This window comes from Mesocricetus auratus, unplaced genomic scaffold, assembly GCF_017639785.1.
Source record: "Mesocricetus auratus isolate SY011 unplaced genomic scaffold, BCM_Maur_2.0 Super-Scaffold_6730, whole genome shotgun sequence".
NCBI classification, from domain to species: domain Eukaryota; kingdom Metazoa; phylum Chordata; class Mammalia; order Rodentia; family Cricetidae; genus Mesocricetus; species Mesocricetus auratus.
Window position 1 is genome coordinate 78,918,622 of NW_024429184.1, and position 26,786 is coordinate 78,945,407.

A 26,786-nucleotide genomic window follows, 5' to 3' on the forward strand; every position below is an offset into this window, starting at 1 on the left:
GGTCATCCATGGTGATCATTCGAGAGATTGTTCAGAGCTACCTTAGAAAGTACTGCTGCAAAGGGTCACAATTTCGGCTATTTATTACACCTAAAACATTTTTCTGTATTCATAAAGCTATTATATAGATTGGGATTTACCATCACAGTAAGGAGAAAGCCATGGCCCTAACTCTGTCACCAAATCTGGTAGGAGATCTGATAGGAATTTAAAAGGATCCTAAGGTCATGGAATGGTTCCCAAATGCTGACAGGGTCAAAGGCTAGTCTAACCTTTAATAATCATTTGTGAAGGAATTCTGTTTTCAAAAATAATTTATTCAAATACTTTATGCCAAAATAACTCTAAAAAAGCATTAGTTTCTATGAGTTGCCCCCAAGCAAGTATGCATTTAACTACATGAACACATCTATTCCTTCATAGTTTTTTTATTATAGACTTTTTATCCACATGAATGTTAAAGAAACTACAACAGAGTTAAATACCATTTTGATAACATGATTATATTCTTAATTACACTCAATATTAAACTGTAAAATATTTCCAGAGGAATACAATCTTCATACAGCAGGCAAAGTACCAGAGAGGAGGGGGCCATGTGTGTCTGTCCCAGCTCACTATGAAAACCAGGCTCATCTAAACGTAAGTCTCCATTCCTGGGATTGGTTTTCTGTTTTCTTTCCACTACTAATCACTTCCGTAAAAGCAAAGAACAATCGCGTGCCACTACAGAGGCCATGTGGGATGATCATGGATTCCCCATCCAGCCTGTTGGCCAACAGCACTTCCTATGCTTGGTTCAGTTATGCTTCAAAAACACAAACATTCAAACTTTGGTTCCACCAAGAGATGTGACAAGCATCGAATGCTCTGGTTGTCTCCCCCCTTCCCCCTACTAATGAATGATGGCCACAGTCTATTTTACATGGCTGTCCATGCTGCTGTGAGGCCACTTGTCCTTGGTGTCTCTTGAACCTGATTTTGATTCCCAAGCCCTTTCACAGTTCTTCTGCAGGTCCCAAGTGCTCAGTGGTAGGCTGTATCTTACAAGAGAACAAGAGTCAATGGGTCTGCCACCTGGGATAAGACAAAAAAAAAGTACATGACAACCTAAGCATAACACAGTCAGATAATGAACACTTAAAGTGACAGAGAAGATTTTTTATTACATTTTCAATGTATTTCAACAATTGTGTGTGTGTGTGTGTGTGTGTGTGTGTGTTTGAGTGTGGTATATGCATTTGCATAGGTTGTTGTGTGTATATGCATGCAGGTGCCCATGCATGCACATCAGTGTGTATGTCGAAGCCAGAGGTCAATGTTGATGTCTTCCTAGATCACTCTCCACCCTAGTTATTGAGGCAGAGTCTCTTACTGAACTGGGAGCCCCTTGATTTGGTTAGTCTGGATGGTCAGAGATCTCTGAGGATACACCTGTCTCTGCTCTACCTGTGCTGGGGTTTCAAAAATGCACAGTTGCATGGTTGATAGGGATCTAAATGTAGGCACTTAGGCTTGTGAAGCAAGCACTTTGCTTGTTAATTCATCTTCCCAGATCCTGAATAGATTTTGTTTTAAAAGTATAGATATGCTAGTATTTTTGTCTGTATATATTTGTCTGCTGTGTGAGACTATTCATCTCTGCTGACATTGAAGCAATCTAGAACTGTTAGTTAAATCAGAGTGTGCTGCTTCTCTGTGCTTTCTACACAGTAAAGGTATTTGACTCCCTCTAGAAACTCCAGTTTCCAGTTGTTGGGCAAGTGCTAAGCCATACTGCCATGAAGGAACAGATACAGTCCATGGCCCCTCACCTGCTGGCTTTGGCTGGGTGCTCTAAGTCACGCTATTTTATTTATTTGTTGCTGTTTTGTCTTGTGGTGTCAGTGACAATGTACAAGCATGCCTAAGTGTTGTGTGATTTCTAAATCAGATTGGCACATTCATAACTGATGGAAAGAAGGGAAGCAGGCAGCAGCTTCAGGTCACAGATCAGAGAAGCACAGACCAAGCCCAGAGTCTCAGGCCACACTGCAGATAACAGGCCTATGATGGCGCATGGCCGAAGCAGCAGTGTGCATCTCAGTGGGCTGACTCAGGATGACCTAAGACAATTGCCATGAGGTGCTGAGGACAGTGGGGCACATTGCTGTTCCCAGGAGAGGTTCTTCTCCTCTAGGGTCTGACCAGAGCCACCCTTCTTCATCTTCAGTCATATGTAAGGAAGGCAGAGTGTTTGCTATATCATCTCAAGATTATTTCGCAATGTTATTCTCATTGTTCTTAAGGCTTGTTTTTGTTTTTCCACAAGTGAAGTGAAAATACTAGTAATTTAGCAAAGAGGTAGGTGTTCATAACATAGGGGCAAAAGTCACATATTCAAACTCTCTAGAAGTGTCTGAAGTAGCCGTTAGTGATAGAAATAATGCAAAAAGGCAAAAATATGCTCATGATCTGTGAGTCTGTAGCCTCTGGCGTTGCAGAGATAGTTTAGTGGTAAAGAACACACACTGCTTTGGTGGAGGACCCAGGTGTGGTTCCCAGAAGCCACCCACATTTGGCTGATTACACATGCCTGTGACTCCAGTCAGATACGGGATCCAACACCTTCCTCCGGACTCTGTGAGCACCTGTAGTCATGTTCATCCACCTCCATATAATTAAAAATAAAACAATATAATATAAAACTTAAAAATAAGCAAAAGCAGCCCTTTAGGGAAGAGGGCGAATGTAGCAGAAGACTGGGGTGCAAGAGTGAGCCCCAGGGCTACAGAACAGGAAGAGAGCTTGCCCTTTTATAATGTACAGACAAGAGCAAAGGCTAAGGCATTGGGTGGGACTACTCTAGGCGACAAAGGCTGCTATGTCATATTTAGAATCCTGCCTGCTCCTCATCAGTCCTAGAATCCAAGGATGGCAGGAAAACAGCCAAGTGGCAAACAGACCAAGGCTGAATGCTAGCCTTTCCAGTTGCCAGCTCTGTGACCTCCCTAAGCTTCAGTGATTGGATCTGTGAAACCGGGGGAGAACCGTAATTCACCTCAAGACTTATAACATCTCCCTTTAGAACCGTAATCCACCTCAAGACTTATATCATCTCCCTTATAGACTCGCATGCCCCAAGGGTAAAAAGCAAAGCGTTTAGTCCTAGATCTGGCACAGTCACTGCTAAAGTAATGCTAGATACTGGTATTTACAGCATGGACAATAGAATACCACTGTAAATGAGCCATCCAATGATGCTCTTCCCACTTAGGTAAAGCAATTTCATTATTTCTTGCTAAAGACACAGGTGTTTCCACCGGTCACACAGAAGCATTAGCAAAATTTTGAAGGTAACTAAAAGAAAATGAACATAAAGTAATAATTAAATCAATGTTGACACCATAACATTTTCTATTTGGGGTAGAGATTGCATGTTGGTGACACTGAAGTGCCTTGCAGGAGCTGTTCAGAGCAATAACTACAGCCAAGGAAAAATATCAGCAGTGACTCCAGAGTTAAAAATGGATCCAAGGACTGGAGAGATGGCTCAGTGGTTAAGAGCACTTAGTGCTCTTGCAGAGGACCAGGTTCAGCTCCCAGAACTCATGAGGAGGCTCACAACCATCTGTAACTCCAGTTCCAGGATAGCACTTTTGACCTCCTGCACATACATGGTACACACATACATCACACACACACACACACACACACACACACACACACACACACACTAAAATAAATGTTTAGAAGGGCCCAGATGAGTATCCACACATAACTCTTACACTTGTTTCTCAACTCCTTCCCACTGCTCTCCTGAGCTCACAATACAACAGACTAGCCAAGCAGAACTATGTCTAACCTAATGGGGCTTATTTTAGTAGATGGTTTAGAAATAAATAAAATAAACTACCCTTTACACAGCTGGTTGCTAAACAAATAGAATTCATTGTTCCAAAGAGGACGGTGCCTAGGTTGAAGAAAGACTTTAAATAAGTCCACAGATAATGAATATATTAAGGGTGAGTTAAGAGTGCTCAGTGCGTGTGCCTTAACTGTGAGGTTGATGTTAATAAGACTAGCTTGGCTTTTCTGGTGGAATTGGAGTTGGTATGCTGGCCTGGGTAGACGCTTTAATTTGACACACCATGGAATTTCTTATGTTCTAACAGAAGGCCAAGAAAATTTGTGGAGCAGTGATATGTGGCAGTACTTGCTCAGCTTATTAAATGGATTGCCTGTGGTTTAGAAAAGCTTCCTCCCCTTAATATTCATATTGGAATCCACTGGGTGGCATGAAGAGTACCTTAAGGGTCACTCCTGCGTGAGATGTTAATGCATCAGTCCCTAATTTGGAAACCTGTGGTCACTCAGCAAGATGGAGGCGTCTCTCTCCCTTGCTGTAATGATTTTTATCTTATAATCTCTCTTGGGGTAACTCCTTGCAGGCTCCACATGTTGAAAGTCAAGGACTGTGTCTAACAACATGGCCATGATTCTCTGCATGGCTGAGTGAGCTAAGCAGTTAAGTAACCGCTAATCTTCCGAAAGCACCAGGGTCTACTTAGAGAAATCCCTGTTGTCTGCAAGGATGGAAGCGAAATCAGCATGGAGGAAGCATTAGTTACTAAACATAAATCAATCTCTTTCTTCACCTAGCCATATGCTATGCCACTGTCAGAGATTTCAGGGCAATGAGTCTTCACTATGTAGGTGTAGGATAGGATTTGTGACGAGCAGGGAAGATGAGATGGGGAAGTGAATTAAAGAACTCGTTGAGGTTCCTACATATAAATCAAGCCACCTCTAATGGACGAATCTCACAAACACTGAGTCAAACACTCTTCGATGTGAGGCTCACGTTGGGGATAGGAAGTGGGAGAGAGGCTGCGAGCCAGGCAAGACTATCATCAAGTGCTGGAAATCTTGTACACACTAACTCAGTTTTGTTGCAGACATTACCATTTATACAACTTCATAATTTGTAGGTTTTGCTGAATGTGTGTCACACAAGGTTCTTTTTAAACACTCATGCTAGTATTTTCTCTGTGATTTGAAAGGCAATTTGTTTGACATTTTCAATATTCATCACAATTCATTTGAGCTATTCTTGCCTTGATATTCTGATTTAAGATTCATGGAACATCATAAAAATTTCCATTCACTTTAACAGTACTAACCTGCTCTACTATAATGTGGAAAAAAATCATTCAGTTGACATCAGTCTTAGTATAAATATTTCAGTTGAGAGCCAGACTCACATTTGAGTCTGGCTTTATGGAGATGGAAGCAGAATACTGTTACTTCCAATACTTTTGCTTTCTTCTATTCTACACTGAGAACAAGATGTCCAGGTTGGAGTAGACAAACACTGTGTCTAAGGCATCCTGCCTTGACACGTCTTCTTAGTTTGGCAACACTGACAGGAGATGTCATGTGTCTTTTCTGCACACTTCATTTCCCCATGTACAAAATGAAGAGACAGCACATGAGCGTTTCATGGGGTTTTGTGAGAATGTAATATGTGACATTATCATTATCAAAGCAACTACAGAAATATGCTCCTGATAGAGATGGTGGCAAGGGCAGCCCTCTGCACATGGTAGGTACACAATAGCAAAAGAGAAGCATGGATGACAAAAAGGACAAGGAGCCTGCTTTGTAAGGACCCCCACCCAGATAGATTCTAGTGAGTTGAAGATAAGTTTCGGAGGGAGGAAAAATCTCAGTGCCATCTGGAGGGAATGGATAAAATGCACCTCTTGTCCATGAGCAGGAGGGAATGCTACCTTGAGGGTTGGGAGATGACTCAGTGGGTAAAGTGCTTGTTGTGAAAGCACAAGGACCTGATCTGTCCACAGTACCCCCACAGAAAAGCTGGGTCTGGTGGCACATATCTGTAACCCAAGCAAGCGCTGGAGTGGGGGGATGGGCAGAGACAGGTGGATCGTGGTAGCTTGCTGCCAGCTAGTCTAACGGAAGTGGTGAGTTCCTGTTTCAGTGAAGACAGTACATCAAAAAGTAAGATGGACAGCAATATAGGAAGGCATTGGTTTCTGGCCTCCATACGTATGTGTGGACAAGTGGGCCTGCATTCCTACATGCGTACACCATAAAACGCGCGTGCGCGCCCCCACACGCACGCACGCACGCACGCACAGGGTCGGGTGTTACATCCAGCACTGGACTTGGCCTGATTTAGCAATCCTGATTGCTAGGTCATCCAAACCTAATCACGCTTTAGTAGTCTTACAATTCTAATTAATCCGCATGTCTTTCTCAATAGACTCACAAGACTGCTTTTGAAATTTCAGGCATGCACTGACTATTATCAGAGGATTTTCACTGCCTGCCCTTTTTTTTTTTAAAGTTTAGATGATTTTCTTTTAAATTGTTGCCAGGAATGTGCCTGTGAAGTTGGTTTCATCTGAGAGAAATGTTTTGGTTTAGGAAGAAGTCAGATTACTATTCCCTGAACAGAAAGTCTCTATGGTTTGTATTACTCCCCAGTTGTTCATGTCACTGTGTGTTGTGACTCACTGGAAGTCAGACTGGGGGAAACAGCAGAGAGAATGAGACACTGTAAGGATGACTACTGACGTTTGGGTGGGACCTACAGAGAAAGACACATCAGACACCTACAGAGAATGACTGTCACTGCTGAAGAACAGTGATTGAGAAATTTTTCAATTCAGGAGTTTTCTGTGGCATTTCTTAGAAGCACTTAACCATTCCTCTAGGAAGTCGGAGGCTGGGATAACAGATGTGTTGATGTATTGCCTTAAACACAGCATACAACGTTCTCAATCTCTCAGGCTATTACTAACACTTCATTAAGGAACACCCCTAGCATTGGCAGGAAAGATTATGAAGACCTGTCTCCTCTGGAGAACTCACCTTTTAGCTCTTGCTGAGATGGGCACCAAGCTTCTCTTTCCTGATCAAACTTGCTGCATAGGGGATCTGCAAGACAGAAACATGCAAGCCATCAAGCTGGGGATAGATACTTCATGGGGAACCTTTGTCATCCCTAATGACCCAGACGCCAGTGGATCTTCCCTCAGAGAGCTCACTCTGCTCAGCTGTGTGAGGCTGCTGAGGTGCAGCATCGCAGAGCCTGACTGAGAAGCACAGCAAGGACAGAATGGGCAGCCACACATCGGATTGCTGCTACAGCTAATCGGGGAGGTTACCACGAGGAGCTTTCCTTTTGAAAAAGTTTTAAGGTCTTTGTATTTAATAGTATGGCAGTATTACTATTTGAAAACTGAATTACAATGTTGAAATAGGTCCAAGGTCACAAAAGATGAATGAGATTACAAACTAGTCCAAAGGCAGTCATTCAGGTTAATTAGAGTGTTTTCTTCATAAAACATGCTATCATTGTGACTCATAAAGAAGACTAAACATAAATTATTACTTTGGGTAAATTCTCAATTACTGTTGAGAAGAATCAGAAATAACTGCACTGAATGGGAGACACAACTCGAGAACTCTATCTGGATGAACTTGAAAGGTGTTTCTGAATAGTGGGTTGTGAATGAAAGCCTATCACATTTGATATGTGACTTTTCATTAGAAAATTCAAATGGCTGAGCACAGACACATACATTATTTACATTTGCTGTTATATTAACCCTGGGCAAGCAACTCTGCCATTGTGTTATTCTAACCCTGGTCAAGCAACTCTGTCATTGTATTACCTGCTTGCATCATTATGAGGTTAAATTTAGGACTCTAAATTTGCATCTGTGTTACATTTGAGGAAATAAATACCCAACCCTTTTTGATATTTTATTTGCTTTTGTTTTATTATTGCTTTGCTTGGATGTTATATCTCTGCACCAACTACTTGCAGTGCTGTGGGTGTCAGATACTCAGGTTAGGATAGAAGTTATGCTGGGAATTGAACCTGGATCCTTTTGAAGGGCAGCCAGTGATCCTAACAGATGAGTCATTTCTCCAGTCCCAATATTCAGTCTTTTAGAATGTAACCCAAAATATGATTGCTACATAAAAGTAGTGAGAGAAAAAAACAAATGATCATTTCCCTTCAATTAGATAACACTTCCCTCCCTTTCTCCCTTCTTCCCTCCCTCTCTCCTCCTTCTTTATTCTATTCTTTCCTTTGTAGCTCAGGCTGAATTCAAAATTGTGATTCCCCTGCCTCAGCCTCCCAAGTACTAGAATTAGAGGTGTGCACCACACCACCACGCTTGGTTATGGAATATTTTACTCTATCTTTGTCTGCATCTCCCCACCCCAGCATTTTATTGGTATTTGATTTTCTTTCTTGATTCAGTGGTCCACACATGAGCCTTTATTAATGAAAAGAGACTGGGGCTTACAGTGATGCAATGACTAAGATAACAGGCAGGACCATATTGCTATAAAGCTGGTCACTTAAATCAAGCAATGTTTTAATGGACAAAAAGAAGATAAAAGGAAGCACCTGGCCATTTTGATACACAATATATTGGATAAATCAAAACTAGCAACATTTAAATGAATGATTACACAATAACACAAAATTTTCAGCACTCTAATTTGATATTTTAGGACGGAAGTTAAGATCATCTATATAACTATGACAAGGGCAGTTAGATGGGGATCTATGCTAGTTACCTCTTCTTCTCATGGGAGGTTATGCTATATCTGCTATTCACAGAGACACTCTTGGTTGGGGGGGGAAGGTTCCATTCTAGTGTAGGCTGTAAGTACCAAGCAACATGGGTGACCTCTCTTGTCAGCTACATGACATGAGGCTTGAATGGGATTTTATTATTTAGGACAGAAGTTTTGATATAAGCCTCTGAGTGTGAGAGTTAACAGTAAGATGCACTTATTCTATTTTCCTGCTTACAAGGTGACGGTTAGATGCTACAGGACTTTGTTAGTTTCCGTTACATGCCAGGCACTATGGGAGAGAAATTCATACCACCCTGGACCACTCACCAAAGGGTGTAAACCACATCTAACCTGAGAAAACTGCAGGAATGATGATGTTTGCTTAGCCAAGTCATGCGTCTCCCTTCTCACTTTCCCTCCATTCTGTTCTCTCTCTTTTCCTCCCTTGTTCACATTTTATATAGCTAGGAAAAAGGGAGGTATTTCCAAATAATTGCATCAGAGTCTCAAAACTCCAGATTAGAACTTAAATTGCCACAGAGTGTTGTCCTCAGACAAATGCTGGGTTCCATATCTGTTTCCTTGGAACAAGGATAAAATGAAAGCCAGACTAAAACAAAAACAAAGAACAAAACCATCTGGGTCAACCATTGTGTTTAAACTACAGGCCCTGAATCATACATAAATGATAAATAAAGATTATCACAGGGCCCACTTGTTGCCTAGAACTACACTATTTTACTGGTTACAAGACACACTTTCCCCTGCACATTTTAACATCACTGAAATCAGGTGTATGATAGTAAATGGTATATTAGAATTATATTTGGAAGCTTTTTTCTTTATGAGTCATTATGCAATGTGCCTTGTACAAATTATGGTTTCTCAAATTCTATAAAATATAATATTAAATTTACAGGTGTCAGCAAGTACTCCTGGCTTGGGAGTTTCATGTTCTAGAGAATCCATTCAAGCTATTTATTCCCATGGAAGTCTACTATAGGACTTACAAAAAATTTCTTTTCATTTTTGACCAGTGTGGAAACCATCAAGGTTTGGATAAAAATCTTTGAAACATTACATACTGTATAATCTCACCCAGTTGATCCTAATAGGTCAAAAGCATTGGTGTCTCACTAAAGAAGGCAAGTTTCAAGTTTGTGTGGAGGGAGAATTGGATCAAGCTCAGACTCTCAAGCAAGTCAATATCTTAAAGCCAGAAACATGAGAGGAACGCCCCAGGATGGAGGGACAATGGAGACATTGTCAAGACACAGGGCACTTGATTACGAGGGGAAGAAAAGATGCATAACATCAAAGTTCGTCTAGTGCTATAGAGTCTTATGGATGCTTCTGTGGGAGTTCAGATTTCCTATCAAGTCCAAAGCTTGCAGGGACCTTCTTATTACATATGCCTAGCCACAAAAACAAACCCCTTAATAGCTCTGGGAATCTTTTTGTAAAAACACAAGATAGGAACAGTTCTATTCACCTTTTAGAAAAAAAGACAGACAATGCAATTTAAAGAACTTTCTGGTTGGAGACTGTGGAAATTTGGTCAAAAGACAGACAATGCAATTTAAAGAACTTTCTGGTTGGAGACTGTGGAAATTTGGTCAAAAGACAGACAATGCAATTTAAAGAACTTTCTGGTTGGAGACTGTGGAAATTTGGTCAAGTTTCTATCCCAAAGATTATTGGACAATATCTGAGGGATGATGGTTATCACTGAAAATCTATGTCCCCACCTCACTGGTGCTCACCAGTGATGATAAGGGCTTACTGTTCCTCTGTAAAGAGCTACTATGTTCCCATCACAGGTAAGTGGCAAACTGATTTTACAAGTCTACCACGAATGAAACATTAATACTAAATTTATTGCTTGAACATTATTTTAATTGGTCTTTTAATGGGGGAACTTCTGTTTCCCTAGCTACACATCACTGCAGCATTCTAGAACAACAGCAGAGGGCACTTCAAGACTAGCACATTTGTCGCATCTCCATGCCTCACAGAAGCTGTCAGGCAAGTTCAGGTGCTGAGTCTGGGCCAAGCTCTGGATTGGGAGCGCTGTGCCAGTAGCTGGCAGCATCCTTGAAGAGCTTGTGGTTCGAAGAGTGTGCCTTAGGCAAACCTACTGCAATTGCCGATACAGATGCACTTTCTTAAGGAGTTATTGTCAGATTAGCAATGAAAAAGAAAGCCAAGTTCTTGCTATAAATTATTACATATTCCAGCTAGGTCAATTTCAATGGAAAGGTTTTGTGCTGAGTGAAATATCTTCAGTTTCTTTCCAGCCCTAATAGATGACAGATTTTACTCTTTAAAACTGAACACATTTCTCCCAGAATTGTAATTCATTGTGACTTAAGAAGTCCTTTGCCTTTTATTATGCTAACACATTTTTACAAACTTGCAAAATTTTAAAACATTTGCATTTTGTATATAGCTAGAGGAATGCCTTTCTTTGTTTTGTAGAAATAAATCTTGTTTAGTAAATAAAACACTCTAAGGATATTAAAACAGAGATCAGGGATGGCAGGTTCTTTCTTTGTGCACATAAGTAGTAGAAAATTCAAATTTTAAGTGTCATTTTAAGAGTTAGCTTGTGGCCATTTATAAACGTTAAGTAATCTAATTCTGCATGTACTTTAACATTCGTGTTGCAGAATATGCACTTTCATTTATAAATGCAGAAGGAGGCCTGGTCATTTGACTATATAGCCATTACATGTTTGTATTCAACAAAATGGAAAGAGTAGGCACAGGAATTATAGTCAGCAGAGGACCTAAAAATGTAGGAGCCAAAGAAATTCACGAGTCTTTCTTTTTTATGGAAACGATACCCAAGATGCTTTCCATGCAAGTATTTTGAATAAGAACACTGTGTAACAACACAGAATAAATGCCCTGTGCATCTACAGGAACCATTACCAAATACGATGGCTTTAATATATTTTAATTATCCAGAACTGAAAGACAGGCTAGGTTTTTACTTCATCTCAAGAAAAGAATGCATTGCCAGAGAGTCTTGGAGACAGAACCTTCATCCAGTGACTGATGGAAGCAGAGGCAGACACCCACAGCTAAACACTGAACTGAACTCCTGGAATTCAATGACAGAAAGGGAGAACTGATGAGCAAAGATTGGGCTGGTTTAACCCTTAGAAACAGTTGACCTGAACAAGGGGGAGCTCTTGGACCCGAGATTAATGGCTGTGTGGAAAGCATAGGACTGAGCCAGACCTCTAAATGTGGGGAGGCCTAGGTAATCTAAGGGGCCTTGGGTAGTATTTATCCCTGGAGTACAAATGGACTTTGAGTGCCCATCCCACAATGATGGATGCTTTCTCAGCCTGAACTCTTGGGGGAAGGTCAAGGCCCTGCCCTAGATGAAATGACAGACTCTGGAGATCCACCCTGGAGGGCCTCACCCTCCCTGGGGATTGGAGTGGAGATTGGGTTGGGGGACTGGGGGGCCTGCTTTGGGGTTGGAGAGGAGAGGAGGGAGAGGGAGCTGGGATTGACATGTAAAGCAAGCTTGTTTCTAACTTAAATTTTAAAAAAAGGAAGAAAAAATGAAAAGAGTGTGTATTCTGTGACCCTATGCTGTGTAGAGTTTGAATATGAAATAACCTGAGTTGTTTGTTTTGTTACCAGGGAGCAAAGTTTGTAACCATATTGACTGATGAGGAGACCATTCCACTAAAATACTGTGAGAGCAAATAAAACTGTGACACTTCACAACTCGTACATAAACTTCAGGGATTCTCTGATGACATCTCCTCAGGGGCATGTAGATACATAAAGCTGATTGAGGAACCAGATAAATAATTGCTCAACCAACATTGCACCTGTTGTCTCCTTTCTAAGAGAAAGCAGAGGATTAGAAAACTTGTCCTTCCTGTCCCAAAGCAACTCTGACACCAGGCTTATTTTGTCCCACTATTTTGAGAAGGCCCATGCTATACTACCGACCACTCACACTGGTGACATACTGCAAGACTTCCAGGCATATTTATGTTTACTCTTCATGTGACTTCGGGTTATAATATTCCTGTTAGGTTCAGCCTCACTGCAGCTCATTTTTGGGAGAACTGACACTCAGGGGATGGGCCTTGAGTCCAATTTAGTAGACTTTATAGCATGTCTATTAGTGGCAGGCAGGGAAGTATTGACACATGAGCTCTCTGTAATTCACTACTGTGCCTTCCTTTACTGGGGTGTAAAGAGCATGTGAGGACATCAGGCCCAACCCAGGAAAACTTGAGAAAGAATAAAAAAGAATGGCTGTATTGTGTAGGAATTAGGTTGGGGTAGTTTGTGCAACAATGTTTGCTTCAAGTGTTGTAGGCTATATACTATGCTGGGTGCTGGAGGCAGCTCCATAGCCCTGGATTTCTTGTTGCAAGGGACCCAAAGGAGAGGGAATAAGGAAAAAAATAAGTCATGTTTGTTTCATTAATTTTTTTGTTGCTTGGATACAAATGTCTTTTTGAATTTCAGTAATTATACTGTACCCAAAGATGTACGTGTATGTGCGTGTGTGCTTGCATGGGTGTGTGTGCGCGCGTGCGTGCATGGGTGGGTGCGTGTGTGTGTGTGTGTGTGTGTGTGTGTGTGTGTGTGTGTGTGTGTAGGGGGCAGTATGTTCATGTGTGTGCGTGGCTCATGTGTGTTGTGGAGGTCTTGGCTCTCCCAAGCTGTTTCATTCGCCCCAGGAGCACTTTACTATCTAGTAGGATGTGAATAAATAAAGCTTGCCACGTTAGTAATACCAGCTTGTATCTTTCATGAACGCAGTACATAGTGAGATCAAAGACACTCTCTCTTCTAGAAATAGTAAGTGCTTGTTATATGCATAGTCATTCTTTCCTCTTTTACTAAAGAAAAAACTGTCAAAGGAAATTAAGACATTAAAGTTACACAGATAGCCTTCAAAGGGGGTCCTGAAATAAACTCCTGTCTTAACTCTCATTTTGTCCTATTCACCATCACCCCAAAATCTCAATTCCTGTTTGTTCTTGGATGGCATTTTCTGTTTTAAAAGCCAGAAAAAAAGATGCGTAAGCAGATTAATTCAGGCCTTAACATCCTGTCCCAGATGCCTCCAATCTTATATTTACATCTTCCTCTGGAGGGAGAAAACAATGAGCATAGTCACCATAAAGAATTTTAGCTCTTACCATCCAAAATCAAAGACTGAGAATAGTAGATACATTTGTTTTTACCCTCTGTATGTACTATCAATCAATGAAGAATATCCTTAACTGCCCAATGAATTTAAGTGCAATCTAAACCAACACACACACACACACCCCACCACCACCAACAACAACAACAACCACAACAACAACAAAAACTCACAAGAAGGCCTTACATAAGCAATATCTGGAATAAAGGTTTTCCAAACCTAGAGTTATTAAGGAGCACCTGAGACCAGAGAAACCACAGTGGGAGTGTCACATTTACTATAAACCCCACTTTTAGCTCAACCCTCATGCAGAAAATGTAATGTAATCCCAGGTTGCTTTGACACATTCCCAGGAATCTCTGTGAACATGGGCATACTTCCTCCTCCCATACAAGGAAACATCACCAGCCATCTTCCTCAAATAATCCTGACCAAAAAATCCCTACATATTTGGCTCGTAAGACAAGACACTTTAGACATGCTCAGTGGTCTAAGGAGAGAACAAATCAGCTAAACACAATAAAAAACAACCAAAATTATGACAATCATGCTACCAGAGATCAGCATAAGTCTTTTTCCAGGTTTTAAAAATAATCTAAAAAATATCGAGTATAAGTTACTTCCTCTACTGCTTGCTCTTTGCAAAAATGAAGAAGCTTGGGAGACCAATTTAAAAATCCAGAGCTTATACCAGATGTGTCCACATGGGATGGAACATCAAGGCATTCAGAAAACAAATACTCAAAACAAAATCTTCCTGACTGTTGCTGTTTTCCATGTAAAGAGATCACTTTGAGACATGATGAGGATAGAGAGGAGCACTTCACTTGGAAATGATTTGCTTCTTTTCATCATCCTCGAGTGCACACAAATTGGTTAATTGTGTGTGTGTTCTGTTCTATTGACCGCGGAGGGCCTGGCTGGTGGAAGGTGCAGAGGGCAGGAGCTGTGTCCTTTATGTGAGTTCCCATTCCATCCACACATGGTGCCTGCTAGTTTGCACTGGGAAAGAATGCTATGTACCTCCGGTTTGCCCACGGAGGCAATGCACACATCTGTCTATTAACACATGGGAGGTAGTTACAGTTAGAAGAAACACACTGACACATCTGTTTACTCTGAGAGTCTACGTAAATCCCTTGGTAATTAGCATCTCAACCAGCTGAGAGGTAAGTGGACCAATGGTGTGGCATGCATCAAGGGCCTTGGAAACAAATCAACGCCCTTGCATGTATTTATAAGCAGAAATGCCTCTTACGATTTGCAACTGCTGAACCATTTCTTCTCGGTAAGCCAGTTCCCTTTTCATCTGATCCTGAAAGTTATCTGAGGAAAAGAGGAACAGAAAGGAAATTAATGAAAGTTCAAAATCCAGGTTTAGTGTGCGGTCCATCCACCAAATCCTAGGCTCCTGGCACTGTTGAACCAACCTCAGAGCAACAACGTGACACTGAATCTGTAATAAGGAAAATGGAGTAACATCCACCCACACAGCATCTACCTGTATCAGTGATGGGGACGTCCAGAGAAAGGCTTCTGAAACTCTCTCTACTCAGGAGCCCATAGGAAACTTGTTTCTCAGAAACTTTTGTGACCCAGGTATGCAGGTATATAAGATAGGTATACAAGCCAAATACTGGTTGATATATAAATATATAAAAATACAGAAGTTTATTTTAAAACAACTCTGTGGTATTCATCTAACTTCACAATTTGTTAGTGACAAAATCAAACCTACTACACAGGTAGATATGCTTGTTTAACTTTATGTAAAGAGTCAAATGTTGGCAGAATATTTGATATCATAGGATATCTTTAGCATTTTTCATTTGATTGATATTTTGATCTTGTAATTATAAATACTGAGAATGTGGTTTTTACATAAATATGTACTACAGAATGGCAGATATATGCTTAAGAAATTGTTGGAAATTCTTTCCTAATCCCAAAGCAAAGTTCATTTATTTATTATCTTAGGAAACTCAAGTCAGTTACTCAAGTAACAACAACTTTTAAAAACCAAACATCCTAACACAATATAATCAAAGGACACATTAAATTGATCTTTATATGATGAAGAATGATTATAGGGAGACATAAAAAATAAGCACTCAGGTTCCTGGAAAGTTGCCTAAGAGGTTAAGGGCACTGGCTGCTCTTCTAGGGGCCCTGGGTTCAATTTCCAGCACTCACACGGCAGCTCACAACTGCCTGTAATTCTAGTTCAAGGGGATCCTACATCTTATTCTGGCTTCCCTGGTACTTTACATGTAGTGCAAAGGCATATATGTAGGCTAAACACCCATATACATAAAAATAAAATAGTTTAAAAATTTTCTGTAACTAAACCATTATATTTAAAGAGCATAAAACTTTGTATGATAATTATGAAACTTAAATATGTTATTCTTGAGCTGAGGTGTTCCCCGGAACTGTATGACTTGGTCAGCGGTACTAGTTAAGTCCTGCTACACAAGTACAAGTGCGACCCTAAACATCTTGGATTCACTATGCACTTGATTTTGAGTTAACTTTTGCTTGTCTAATGTTCAAAAACCTGTCACTGTTGCCCCAAATTGCATGACTCCCACACTCACTAATGTGACTCCATGTGGAGGTTGTGACTCATGGTTTATTTTATTAGGTGTAGTCTAAAGTATGTGGGAGGATTACATGGGTTATATAAAAACACTAAGCAATGCCCCATGAGACTGGTGCATCCATGGAATTTTGTTATCTGCAGAGGGTCCTGGAGATAATCCCCCATGTATACTGAAGGATGACTACATCTGAAAAAAATATGACTGGCAGTACCTTAGAGTCTCTTACCCCTTTTAGATCTGATCTCCCCTCCCATCCCTTCCCCTCCCTTCCCCTCGATTCCCCTCCCTTCCCCTCTCCTCCCCTCTTCTCCCCTCTCCTCCTTTTCCTTTTCTTTTTAGCACAAGCTCTCACTGTATAGCCCTGTCTAGTCTGGAACTCTCTAAGATCAGGATGGTCTTAAATTGTTGTTGTTGCCTCTCAAGTGCGGGGATTACAGGCATATGCACAGGTCTGTTTCTTTCCTTTCTTGTAAGTAAACAGTTCAGTAATTTGAAGAGGCGTTGTCAACATTATAATTTTAGTAGACTGCACAGGAAATTCTGAGGTCAGACCATGCCATGCCTTTACAGTATCCCACCCTCCTTCGAGTCTGTGATTCCCTTGCATGTAGGAATGAGAAATGAGCAGTGCGGTTGTGTCCTCTGCTTCTGCAGGTCACAGCATGAGAAGTGTTTGCAGTGCTGCAGTGGAGGGCATGCTAACCAAGGGAACGCTGAGTGCCGTGCATGCGTGTGATGCCTGATGGGTAAGACATGAAAAATGCTTGCCCGGCTCCCTTGCAACTCAATACCTTTGTACTCCAGCCCGACTCTACAAATAGCAAGCCTTCTCACCCATGCCGGCCTTGTTTTGGTCTTCTTTGGTCTCACAAATGCTATAGACTTGGCCACAATCTAAGGAAAGGGGAACTTTAAGAGTCATTGCCATAAAGCCAGGCGGAGGTGGCACACACCATCGTTGCATCTTTAATCCCAGCACTCAGGTGACAGAGGCAGGCAGATCTATGAGTTAGAGGCCAACCTGGTCAACAGAGCGAGTTCCAGGACAGCCAAGGCTATACAGAGAAACCCTGTCTCAAAAAACCAAAAGAAAAAAAAGAGAGACTGTTATATAAAATAGTATTGATATTATGTGTGCTAATTATTTTAATTTTGCATAAATCATTCCCAAACCTATAGCATGGCATGGCATGTTCTCCATGTGTTGTTTTTTAAAGGGTAGTCTTGCATAACTTGGCTCTTTCCCCTTAAAAAATAAAGGAGCATGAATTCACACCACGCTGTGGTGGGCAGGAAGAAGCTTGGAGAAACCAGAAACCATCCACATCTTTCCTTTCTTTCTTTTGCTTTTCCCGTCAACAAGCTGTCAGTGAACCCTGTGCTCTCCTTTCACCGCCCCCCTTCTGCCTTCAAACACAGGAGCCTCTTTCTGAACAGGTTTCTGACCGACCTCAGACCTCCAGTTCTTCCTCCACAAACGCTTTTCATTTTCCTGAAATTCTGCCTGAAAAATCTCTGATGACTTCTTAACATTTTCAAGGTAACAAATCGCAAGTTTGTAGGTGTCTAAATTTTTTTTAAATTGTTGTTTTCATTTCCTTGGCATTTACCTTTCTGTGTGATTAGAATTCAAGGCATATTTTATCATTCCTGTCTGAAAAACACCCAATCCCTATTTTCACTTCCAAATGTGATGAGGAGGGCTTTACAGCATAGGGTAGAGGGATTGGTGGGAGGGAGGAAGACCTGGAACAGAGGTAAACAGCACCCTAGGTAGGGTTGGGAGGAGCAAGGGGAACTACAGGTGGCTTGGCTGGCTGAAGCAGAGGGCAAGGAAGAGATTTCCAGAACTCTGCCACCCATCAAACCATTCTCCAGTTTTCAAACAGGCATTATGTTCCTTGTCTCTGGAACCTTGTTCCTGCTGTGGTCTACCCTTACAGCAAGTACCTTCATTTTCCTTCAGTCCCAGTCCAAATACATCCTCCCTGTAAAAGTCTTCCAGTTTCCTTGACTCTCCTGCCAGAATCAAAGACCTTTCTTTTGGACTCTTCCAGCTAGCTGCCCACACCCCTACAAGCATATCCATAATATGTATTATAAGTTAGGATACATTTGTCTTCCAGCTAGCTATATAATGGGTTCGCAGAACAGAAAGGTAAAACTTAAATACTTAAAAAATTTCCAGGCCATGGCAGTCCTCAGCAGACAGTGAGGGAGAGTGATGGAATGAGAGTAAGAAAAACAAATCAGCATCAACAGAGAGAGGGTCAGGCTTTAGCACCAGTGGTAAACGCCCAGCTCTGGTGTCTTGGGCCTTCCTCAGAAGGAATGGGGTGGAGATGGTGTCCCTAAGGATTATTCTTGCTGTAGCATTTTAAGATCTGATGACAAAGCAAAGTGATTTGGTCAGGGTCCAGGTACCCTTCCTGCTAGAAGTGCTTGATTCTGGCATGTATGCTCTATGGCAATTAGAAGGAAGGTGCCATGTGAGAAGTTAGGAGCCACCTCACATCAGGAGGTCACATTTTGGGCAGCAGGCAACAAGGGAAGCAGCCTACTACAAACTGCCCTGGTTTTCATGCCTTCTCCCACAGTCTGCTCCCAGGACCTTCATCGGAGTCACCACGTTCCCAGACACAGTGGTTTGACTTTCCTCACAGTAGATCCCTCTTTTCATGCAGTGATCTACCTGGAGGGTAAGTGAGGGGGATGAGGCTAAGGGACAGGCAGGAGCTGGTTACCTCTCCAGGGCACTTCCCTGGATCCCGGAGGGTTCCAAGCGAGTGAGGTGGAGCAGCCAAGGGCAATTTAGAGTGGAATGGTGGCAACTAGACTTTCCCTAATTCACAATCAATGCCGGTCTGTGATGTAATGAACACAGTTCCTTGAAAGATGGGGGCATCGAGGGTGAGAGAAAGGTGAATGTTTTTCTTAGATTGTAGTGGGAAAGGTCATCAATGGCAAAAGGCCAAGGGCAGAGTATCTATTGATCTTTTTTGTTTTATTTTGTTTGAAGCCAGGTCTAGCTGTTTAAGCTAGCCTTAAGTTCATTATGTAGCTGGGGATAACCCTGATCTCCTGATTCTCCTGCTTCTAGTGCTCCAGTGCTGAGAGTATAAGCATGTGGTACCACACCCAAGACTGATGGATTTGATTAGCCAGAAACTGAAAACTTCAGTATGAAAACAAATCACACATTGAACTTCCCACAAAACACCATCGTTAACATTTAAAGATAAATTTAAGGAATACTGGTTACAGATCAGACAATAGTTTACTATTTAATGGGATTATGCATGGGTGAACTGCATCTCAGGGTAGAATGCTTGCCCAGCATGTATAAGATCTTGGGTTCCTTCCTCAGTATGGACAAAAGAAAAAGAAATTCTTACAACCCAGTAACAAAGTAACAAGCCAAAAGAAATGTGGGGAGACAGGGTTCACAAGACATTTAAAGGATGACAAACAAAATGTGGGCAACCAGAGGAAGAAAAGGAAATAAAAAAGAAAATATGGTGCATGTGGTACCAAGGACAGGGATACAGACTAGTGCATCCTTTATGGAAAAGGACTTGAAGTTAGACATTAAGAAGTTTCAAGTTCATGCCCGTCAGCAGAGCAGTTCATTTAGGAACATCACAAAGAGGTAATAATGTCCTGTGCTGTGCAGACTTAGCTGCAATGCCACCCTTCATCTGGAACTCCAGACAAGGCTTGGTGTCCAATGCACATTTTACACTCCTTTTAAAAAATTATTTAGTTTTTAATTTCAAATATGTGTACTGTATTTATGTCATTTCTCCTTCAACTCCTCCCACAAAGCCTTATTCCCCCTCAAATTCATTTTCATTAATATTTATTACATTCTTTAATATATTTTAATAAATATATTTTTAACACACATAATGAATTAATATATAAAAACAACCTACTGAGTCTGTTTAGTGTTGCTCATATGTGTATGTTTTTAGGGCTGACAATTGGTATTAACAAATTAGGAGGTTCATCTCTAAAAAGATATACTATATTTTTAATAGAAAGACTGAAAATACTAAAATGCTAACTTTTGAGGGGAGGGTTAGCTTGGTAACATGATTATGAGTGACTTTCTTCTCTTCTCTTTGTATTCCTGTCTAAATTTTTCTGTGATAAACATGTGCATGACTTTTGAGATTAAAAGATTGCCAATTTGAAAATGAAACATTTAAAATTTTGCTGTATTTCAATCGCTGACGAAGGAATAACTGAAGATGAAAAATCACCAAGCTTACTCCTGTTATGAGAGGCAGCTAAGAAAGGCGTTGCAGTGAAATATGTCAGCCAACATGGCGACAGGGCTGCACATGGCAGCTGAGAACACTTTGGAAGCACAGTTTTCCAAATAGCAGTAGAAAGTGTGCCGCACGCATTCCTAGGACTGTGGGTAAGAAGCGCATCATCTGGCGCATACGGCTCACCGGAAGGCCCAGCTCACAGAGCTGTAGGCATGCGACCCGTCGTCTTTACCCTTTATTACCGTTTGCAAACTTAACTCTGGAGACTTTTGGTCCCTTAGGACTTGGGAATTCTCTCCCATGTTCGTTTCCAGAGGAGGCCACAAAAAGAGACAGGGATGAAGGAGGAGAACCTTAAGTATAAAACGAATCCTTGCAAATAAGTAAGTCACAGACAAAGAATTGGGACCAAAAAAAAAAAAAAAAAAAAAAACAATTGGGACAATAGGATTTGTTGTAGGTGAAGCAGAGTTTGTTTTCAGTGAGAAATAATTGGGACCGTGGGGATGCTCAGTGGGCAAAGGCTACCTTGTGATCCCAGTTCAACCCCCAGAAACCATGTAAAAATGCTAGGCGTCGCTTCACAGATACGTAATCCTGTGGTGGGGAGACAGAGGCAGGAGGATCTCTGGGACTGGCTGGCCAGTCAGTCTAGTCTAATGGGTTAGTTCCAGGCCAGTGAGAGGCCCTATCTCAAAGGAAAGAAAGGGCTTTGCCGAGGAATGACACCCAAGGTTGTCTTCTGGCTTCCACAGTGAGCATATGTATGTATGTGCTCCTGCACGCGCATTTGTTAACCCTCGACACACACACACACACACACAGAGAGAGAGAGAGAGAGAGAGAGAGAGAGAGAGAGAGAGAGAGAGAGAGAGAGAGAGAGAGAGAGAGAGAGAAATAAAAAAATAAGTAACCAGAAAAATAAATGTGAAGGGTGATTCGAGGGCACTTTGGATGGATTCTAACACCCACAAAGCTCTGCTCACCTGTTCACCCTCTTCTGCAAAAGGCTAGGAGTTTTGTCTTTAAACTCACAGAATCCAGAACCAGCTCATCAGCCCAGCCAAGTCACCTCTGTCCAGCCTTTGCTGATCTGATATCATCCTTCACGGTCAGTGTTAATTTAAAATACAACAGTAACACGTGACTCGACCACTTCCTAAGAGCCGTTGGCACCCACAACACACCCATGTTGAAGGCGGCAACAGAGGAGTGCCCGGGTGGAGGTCAGCAGTGTGGATGGGTGAAAGTCACGAAGAATCCTGGAGAGATACATCCTTCAGTCTTCTAGAAAAGGGTCACAGGGTGGGAGGGCATCGCGGTGGTGGAGAAGCCTGAGCAGTGTCACAGATGGGGAGGAGGACCTGAGCAAGGGACCTTGAGAACTAGAGGGACAAGAAAGGAAGAGGAGGGGCCGAATGACCCTGTGGCCCACTGGAGCAGGGACGGAACAAGTGGAAATGCTCAGAGGCAGGCGGTGCCAGGTGGGGGTTTTCCCCGGGCAGGAGTTACTACAGACACTTAACGAGCAGCAGGCAGCTCCTTGGGTGCAGAACTTGGTGTCAAAGGTGGTGTTTCAGGGGAATGGGGCGGGTTGGGGCAGAAAAGGATGGGGGTAGACACAGAGCACCCATTTACTGCTGTACAGTTGGGAAAGAGGCTGGGGAATGTGCCTGGGCAAGCAACTTTGAGCCCCCCTTCAGAACACATGTTCTCGCCCTGCTCTAGTGACTGTGCGCCTGGCTTTGGGATCCTGTCCTCCTCCAGTGTTTCCCTGACCAGGGCCAGACAGGTACACACATGAATTTTAGTTCCCGAAAGCCCTTCTAAACACAGGGTGGGATTAGCCTGCCACCCCCTCCCAGACTTCTGCCCTCCTCTAAGAGGCATGCTCCCCCTCCCTTCCCCGTTCTTCACTTCCTTCTCCCTCCTCCTCTTCCTCCCCACTCTCTCTTTCTTCTCTCCCTCTGCCTCCTTTCTCTTTCCCTCTCACATGTCCACCTATTCACTCTGTGTCCAGGACTCTTTTCTGTGACTCTGCTCAGCCCTCAGAGCCACACAAAGACCCCACAGCCGGATGTTTAGAAATCCTCCCTGCAGCTGAGTCTCCCCTCCTCTTCCTGTTTCTGCATTGCCACCGGGGACTACAGAGGATAGCCATTGAATACCTCACTTGAGCCAAGTGCACACACAGAGCTTTGCATGGATTGTGTCGTTTAGTTCTTTCATCCTGGGGGCAGGAACTATCTGCCCCAGTTGGCAGCCTCCAAGGTCAAGAAAACCTGTGAGGAGAAGCTTGCTGGGGTCTGGTGGACTGTAGAACCTGGACTCCTGGTGACCACACCCTACAGCTTCTCACCCAAACCCCCATGCTCCAAAGCTCAAGGATCTTTCCTTTCTTCCTTCCTTCCTTTCTTTTTTGGAGACATGGTTTCTTTGTGTAGCCCTGGCTGTGCTGGAACTCACTTTGTAGACCTGGTTGGTCTAGAACCCAGAGATCTGCCTGCCTCTGCCCTCTGAGTGCTGAAATTAAAGGTGTGTGCTACCACTGCCTGGCTTAAGCATGGGATTTTGCCCTGGCTGTGAAGATCTTTGTAAAAGGCTTTTGAGACTTGTAGGAGAGTCTCCTGTACTTCCTCCAGGTCTGGCAAACAGGGAAGGCTGAGTCTATACGCTGGCCTCACCACAGTTATAGTTAGCTCACAAGCATCTCATGCATATTTACTATCTTCATTGTGCCAAACTACATTTTTGGTGTGTCTAAACCATTCACTGTTCAACATTGGGTATGCACCCACCACGTTCTTGGTGAGTGGAGCAGGTTACAGATTTCCAAAACTGGAAAATGTTGCTTATTGAAATCCTTCATATGTGTAGCAGTCATAGGCTGACTCACATAACTCAGATAAAAGTGACTACTTGATGTAGGGAGTCCTTTGTATGCTATGAACATGTGTTATTTTTATGCTGAATAAAGCTGTTTTGGCATAAGGCAGGGCAGAATGTAGCTAAGTGGGAAATCCAAGCAGAAATACAGAGAGAAAGAAGAGGATTCAGGGAGACACCATGTAGCCTCACTTAAGCAGTAAGCTGTCAGAGCATTACCAGTAAGCCACAGTCACATGGCGATACACAGATTAGTAAAAATGAGTCAATTTAATTGTGAGATCTAGTCAGTAATATGCCTGAGCCATTGGTCAAACAATTATAATTAATACTAAGCCTCTGAATGTTTATTCGGTGGGTGGAGAGAGACCTACATTTTGTTATTTTTGCAGGGTTTTTGTTTTTTGTATGGTGTGGGGACTGAATTCAGGGCTGAGTTATGCTCTAGGCCAGTCTAACATTATATAATATACATGATTTATGTTAGAGTAAGGACAATGTACAAGTATATACATTTCTTTGAGTTACTCAATCCCTTAAATGATTTTTAATTAGCTGTTACTAATAGAAGAAATTATGATCACACTGGCCTCATGAGGAACTAAGAGGGTACTGTGGGGCTTCACTGAACTTGAACCCACGCTTAGATCAGCCTGACTATAGTGCTGTGGAGACCATGGGGTATGGTCTTTCTCAAGCAAGAACTCTAGAGCTTCATGTAGCTCCAGTTCTGTGATGTCCGGATTAATTACAAGAGACATGCTGACATTTTAAAGAAGTGTCTCAGAAAAAATTGAATTTGCATAATTAAAAAATACTGGGGTTGGAGAGATGGCCTAGTGGTTAAGAGTATTTACTGCTCTTGCAGAGGACCAGAGTTTGATTCCCAGCACCCATGGTGGGCAGCTCAGGGGTGTCTGACATCTCTGGCTTCCTTGGGTGCCTACATTTATGTGTACATACACATACACAGACACAGACACACACACACACACACACAAACACACAGACAGACAGAGACAAAGGCAGACAGGTAGACACACACACACAGAGAGAAAGAGAGAGAGAGAGAGATACAGAGACACACGCAAAACAAAATAAATTAAAAACTTGTTTGCATGCTATTTTACTTCTCACTTTCACTTCTTGGAAGAGGGGAACACAACTAAATGAAACTTGAAAAACACCCCCACTATCATGTGTTCCTGGGCTATCCTGCTCATAGCAGGTGAATTTTACAATTTTACATGTATACCTACCATGAGGTCTTTCTGAAATTCTATGATTCTGGGAGCAAAGTGATAACCTAGAGGCTGCAAGGTTTTCTGCTTCACACTGGAATGGAATTTCACAGCAAAATAGATTGAGAGTGTAAAACTACTAAAATGGTTTTAATTATGGTAGTGCCCCTTAGCACTGGGTTTGCTTTCTTTGGTTTTATTTATACAAGGTCAAGTATGGCCTAAAAATATTAAGTGGAAATTCTAGAAATAAACAATTCATAAATTTTAAATAGCTTTTATTATAGTATAGATGGCCATAATTGTCCTATTTTTGTCCTTGGTTATTTTTTACTAATCTCTCACAAATTAACTTTATCATAAGAATGTGAGTAGAGGGAAAAGGTACAGAGAGCATGTGAAACTATCTGCAAGTTTCATGCATCCATTGGGTGCTGCCAGGCATACCCCCTCAAAACACAGGAGCTAATGTAATCAAATAGATTCATTAACATCAAATTGTTTAAATCTTCATGTTTGTACATATCTCCCACATCAGTAGCTAACCAGAGCTATCTGGGAATAAAGGGTAATAATAAAATAATAATGTTATTATTTCCTAGTAAGGAAATAATAAATACCAAGGGATTATTGTGTATTAAAATATATAATCTGGACATATTTGGATATGTGAATGCATTTCATGCTGAATTACGTGTTTACATACATATTTTAAATGCACAGACACAGCTACCCATACATTAGAACATAAACAGCAAATTGTGAGAAGTTTTGCCTTTGAGTCTATTCAAAGTGGAGATGAGGGATTAACACATATGATTATCCCAGCACAGTGTGGGAAGTTGTGTGGGCGTTGCACTTAGACACTTCCGGCTCGCACTCACTTAAACCTAACTGTAGAAATTGCAGCAAACATCACACATGGAATGAAAGGAAAGGGATTCCTTACTGAACACCGGGAAGGATGTATTTCCTTTTAACACTTGGAATTCTTGCTCCAGTCGCCTCCGTAAATCTATTTGCTCAAATAAAACCTTCTGAAGTTCCTCTAAAAGGGGAAAAAAAAAGAAGAGCAGTTTTACTAATCTTTACAAATAACTCTCCAGAGAACTGTTACATTGGGCAATTTGTTATTATAAGACAAAATATTTTACCAGTTTAAAAAATGTTGCATAGACATAGGATAGATTTTTGTGCAGAAATCCATGAATATAAATCAATGTAATATATTATTTTAAAGTATTATATTACAGTGTCATGTATTGATTGATATGTATGCATTAATCTCAATTATATCCACCCAATGGTCCATATATTATTCATATGTTGCTTGTCAAGCTTAAAATATGGTGCAGAACAAAAATATCTTCTTATTATCTCTGTACTCTTTAAAAGCTAAGAGAAGTATACAACATTCAATAATGTTTTTACCTTTCCCCATATTTTCTACATCCTTTTTGAGTGAATGAGGTGAATTGGTTTCTTGTGTGTGTTCACCTAAAAAAAAATAGGGAGAAATATTAGTTTGCATGGACTACTTTCACCCAGCTTTTCACTTTTTTAACATCTAAAAAAAGAGTTTATTTAATACAACCTGACATTAGGAACTCACAGGACTAAATGCTATTCTTGTGAAGGCTACAACAGCACTGAGTCGCAGACACCCTCTAGGAAATGAGAGCAGAGCCTGTCTGGCTCTTGAAGAACAGAATTGCAGAAGTGACAACACCTGCTCCCCCTGAGTGGCCCTTGAGAATTCAACAGGCAGATGTTTCCCAAAGTTTTGGCCCCCCTCAAGTTTGGAACAGCGAAAAAGGAAGCGTGAAGAGTCCTTGACTTGTCATAGGAGAGTGGTCATGTGCCTGGAGGGTTTCCTGACCATTGACAGCTGACTGAAAAGAAATGCACACTGCAGCAGAGAGGTGAGGTAACTTATCTGGTAGTCTGAAAATATTTACTCACTCAGAAAGGGTCT

General features: G+C 41.7%; 1 protein-coding gene across 1 annotated transcript in view; it reads right to left on the bottom strand.

The window, feature by feature from the left end:
• Positions 1-340: 340 nt before the first annotated feature.
• The window catches only part of Skor2 (SKI family transcriptional corepressor 2), a 45,628-nt gene continuing 19,182 nt past the window's right edge, over positions 341-26,786 (bottom strand). Inside the window, exons 5-9 of the mRNA XM_013118020.2 lie at positions 26,243-26,308; positions 25,761-25,859; positions 15,063-15,130; positions 6,880-6,945; positions 341-1,077 (exon numbers count right to left, since the gene is read on the bottom strand). Of these exons, the coding sequence (XP_012973474.1) occupies positions 6,883-6,945; positions 15,063-15,130; positions 25,761-25,859; positions 26,243-26,308 (296 nt within the window). The 3' untranslated portion in view covers positions 341-1,077; positions 6,880-6,882. The remainder of the gene's footprint in view (positions 1,078-6,879; positions 6,946-15,062; positions 15,131-25,760; positions 25,860-26,242; positions 26,309-26,786) is intronic.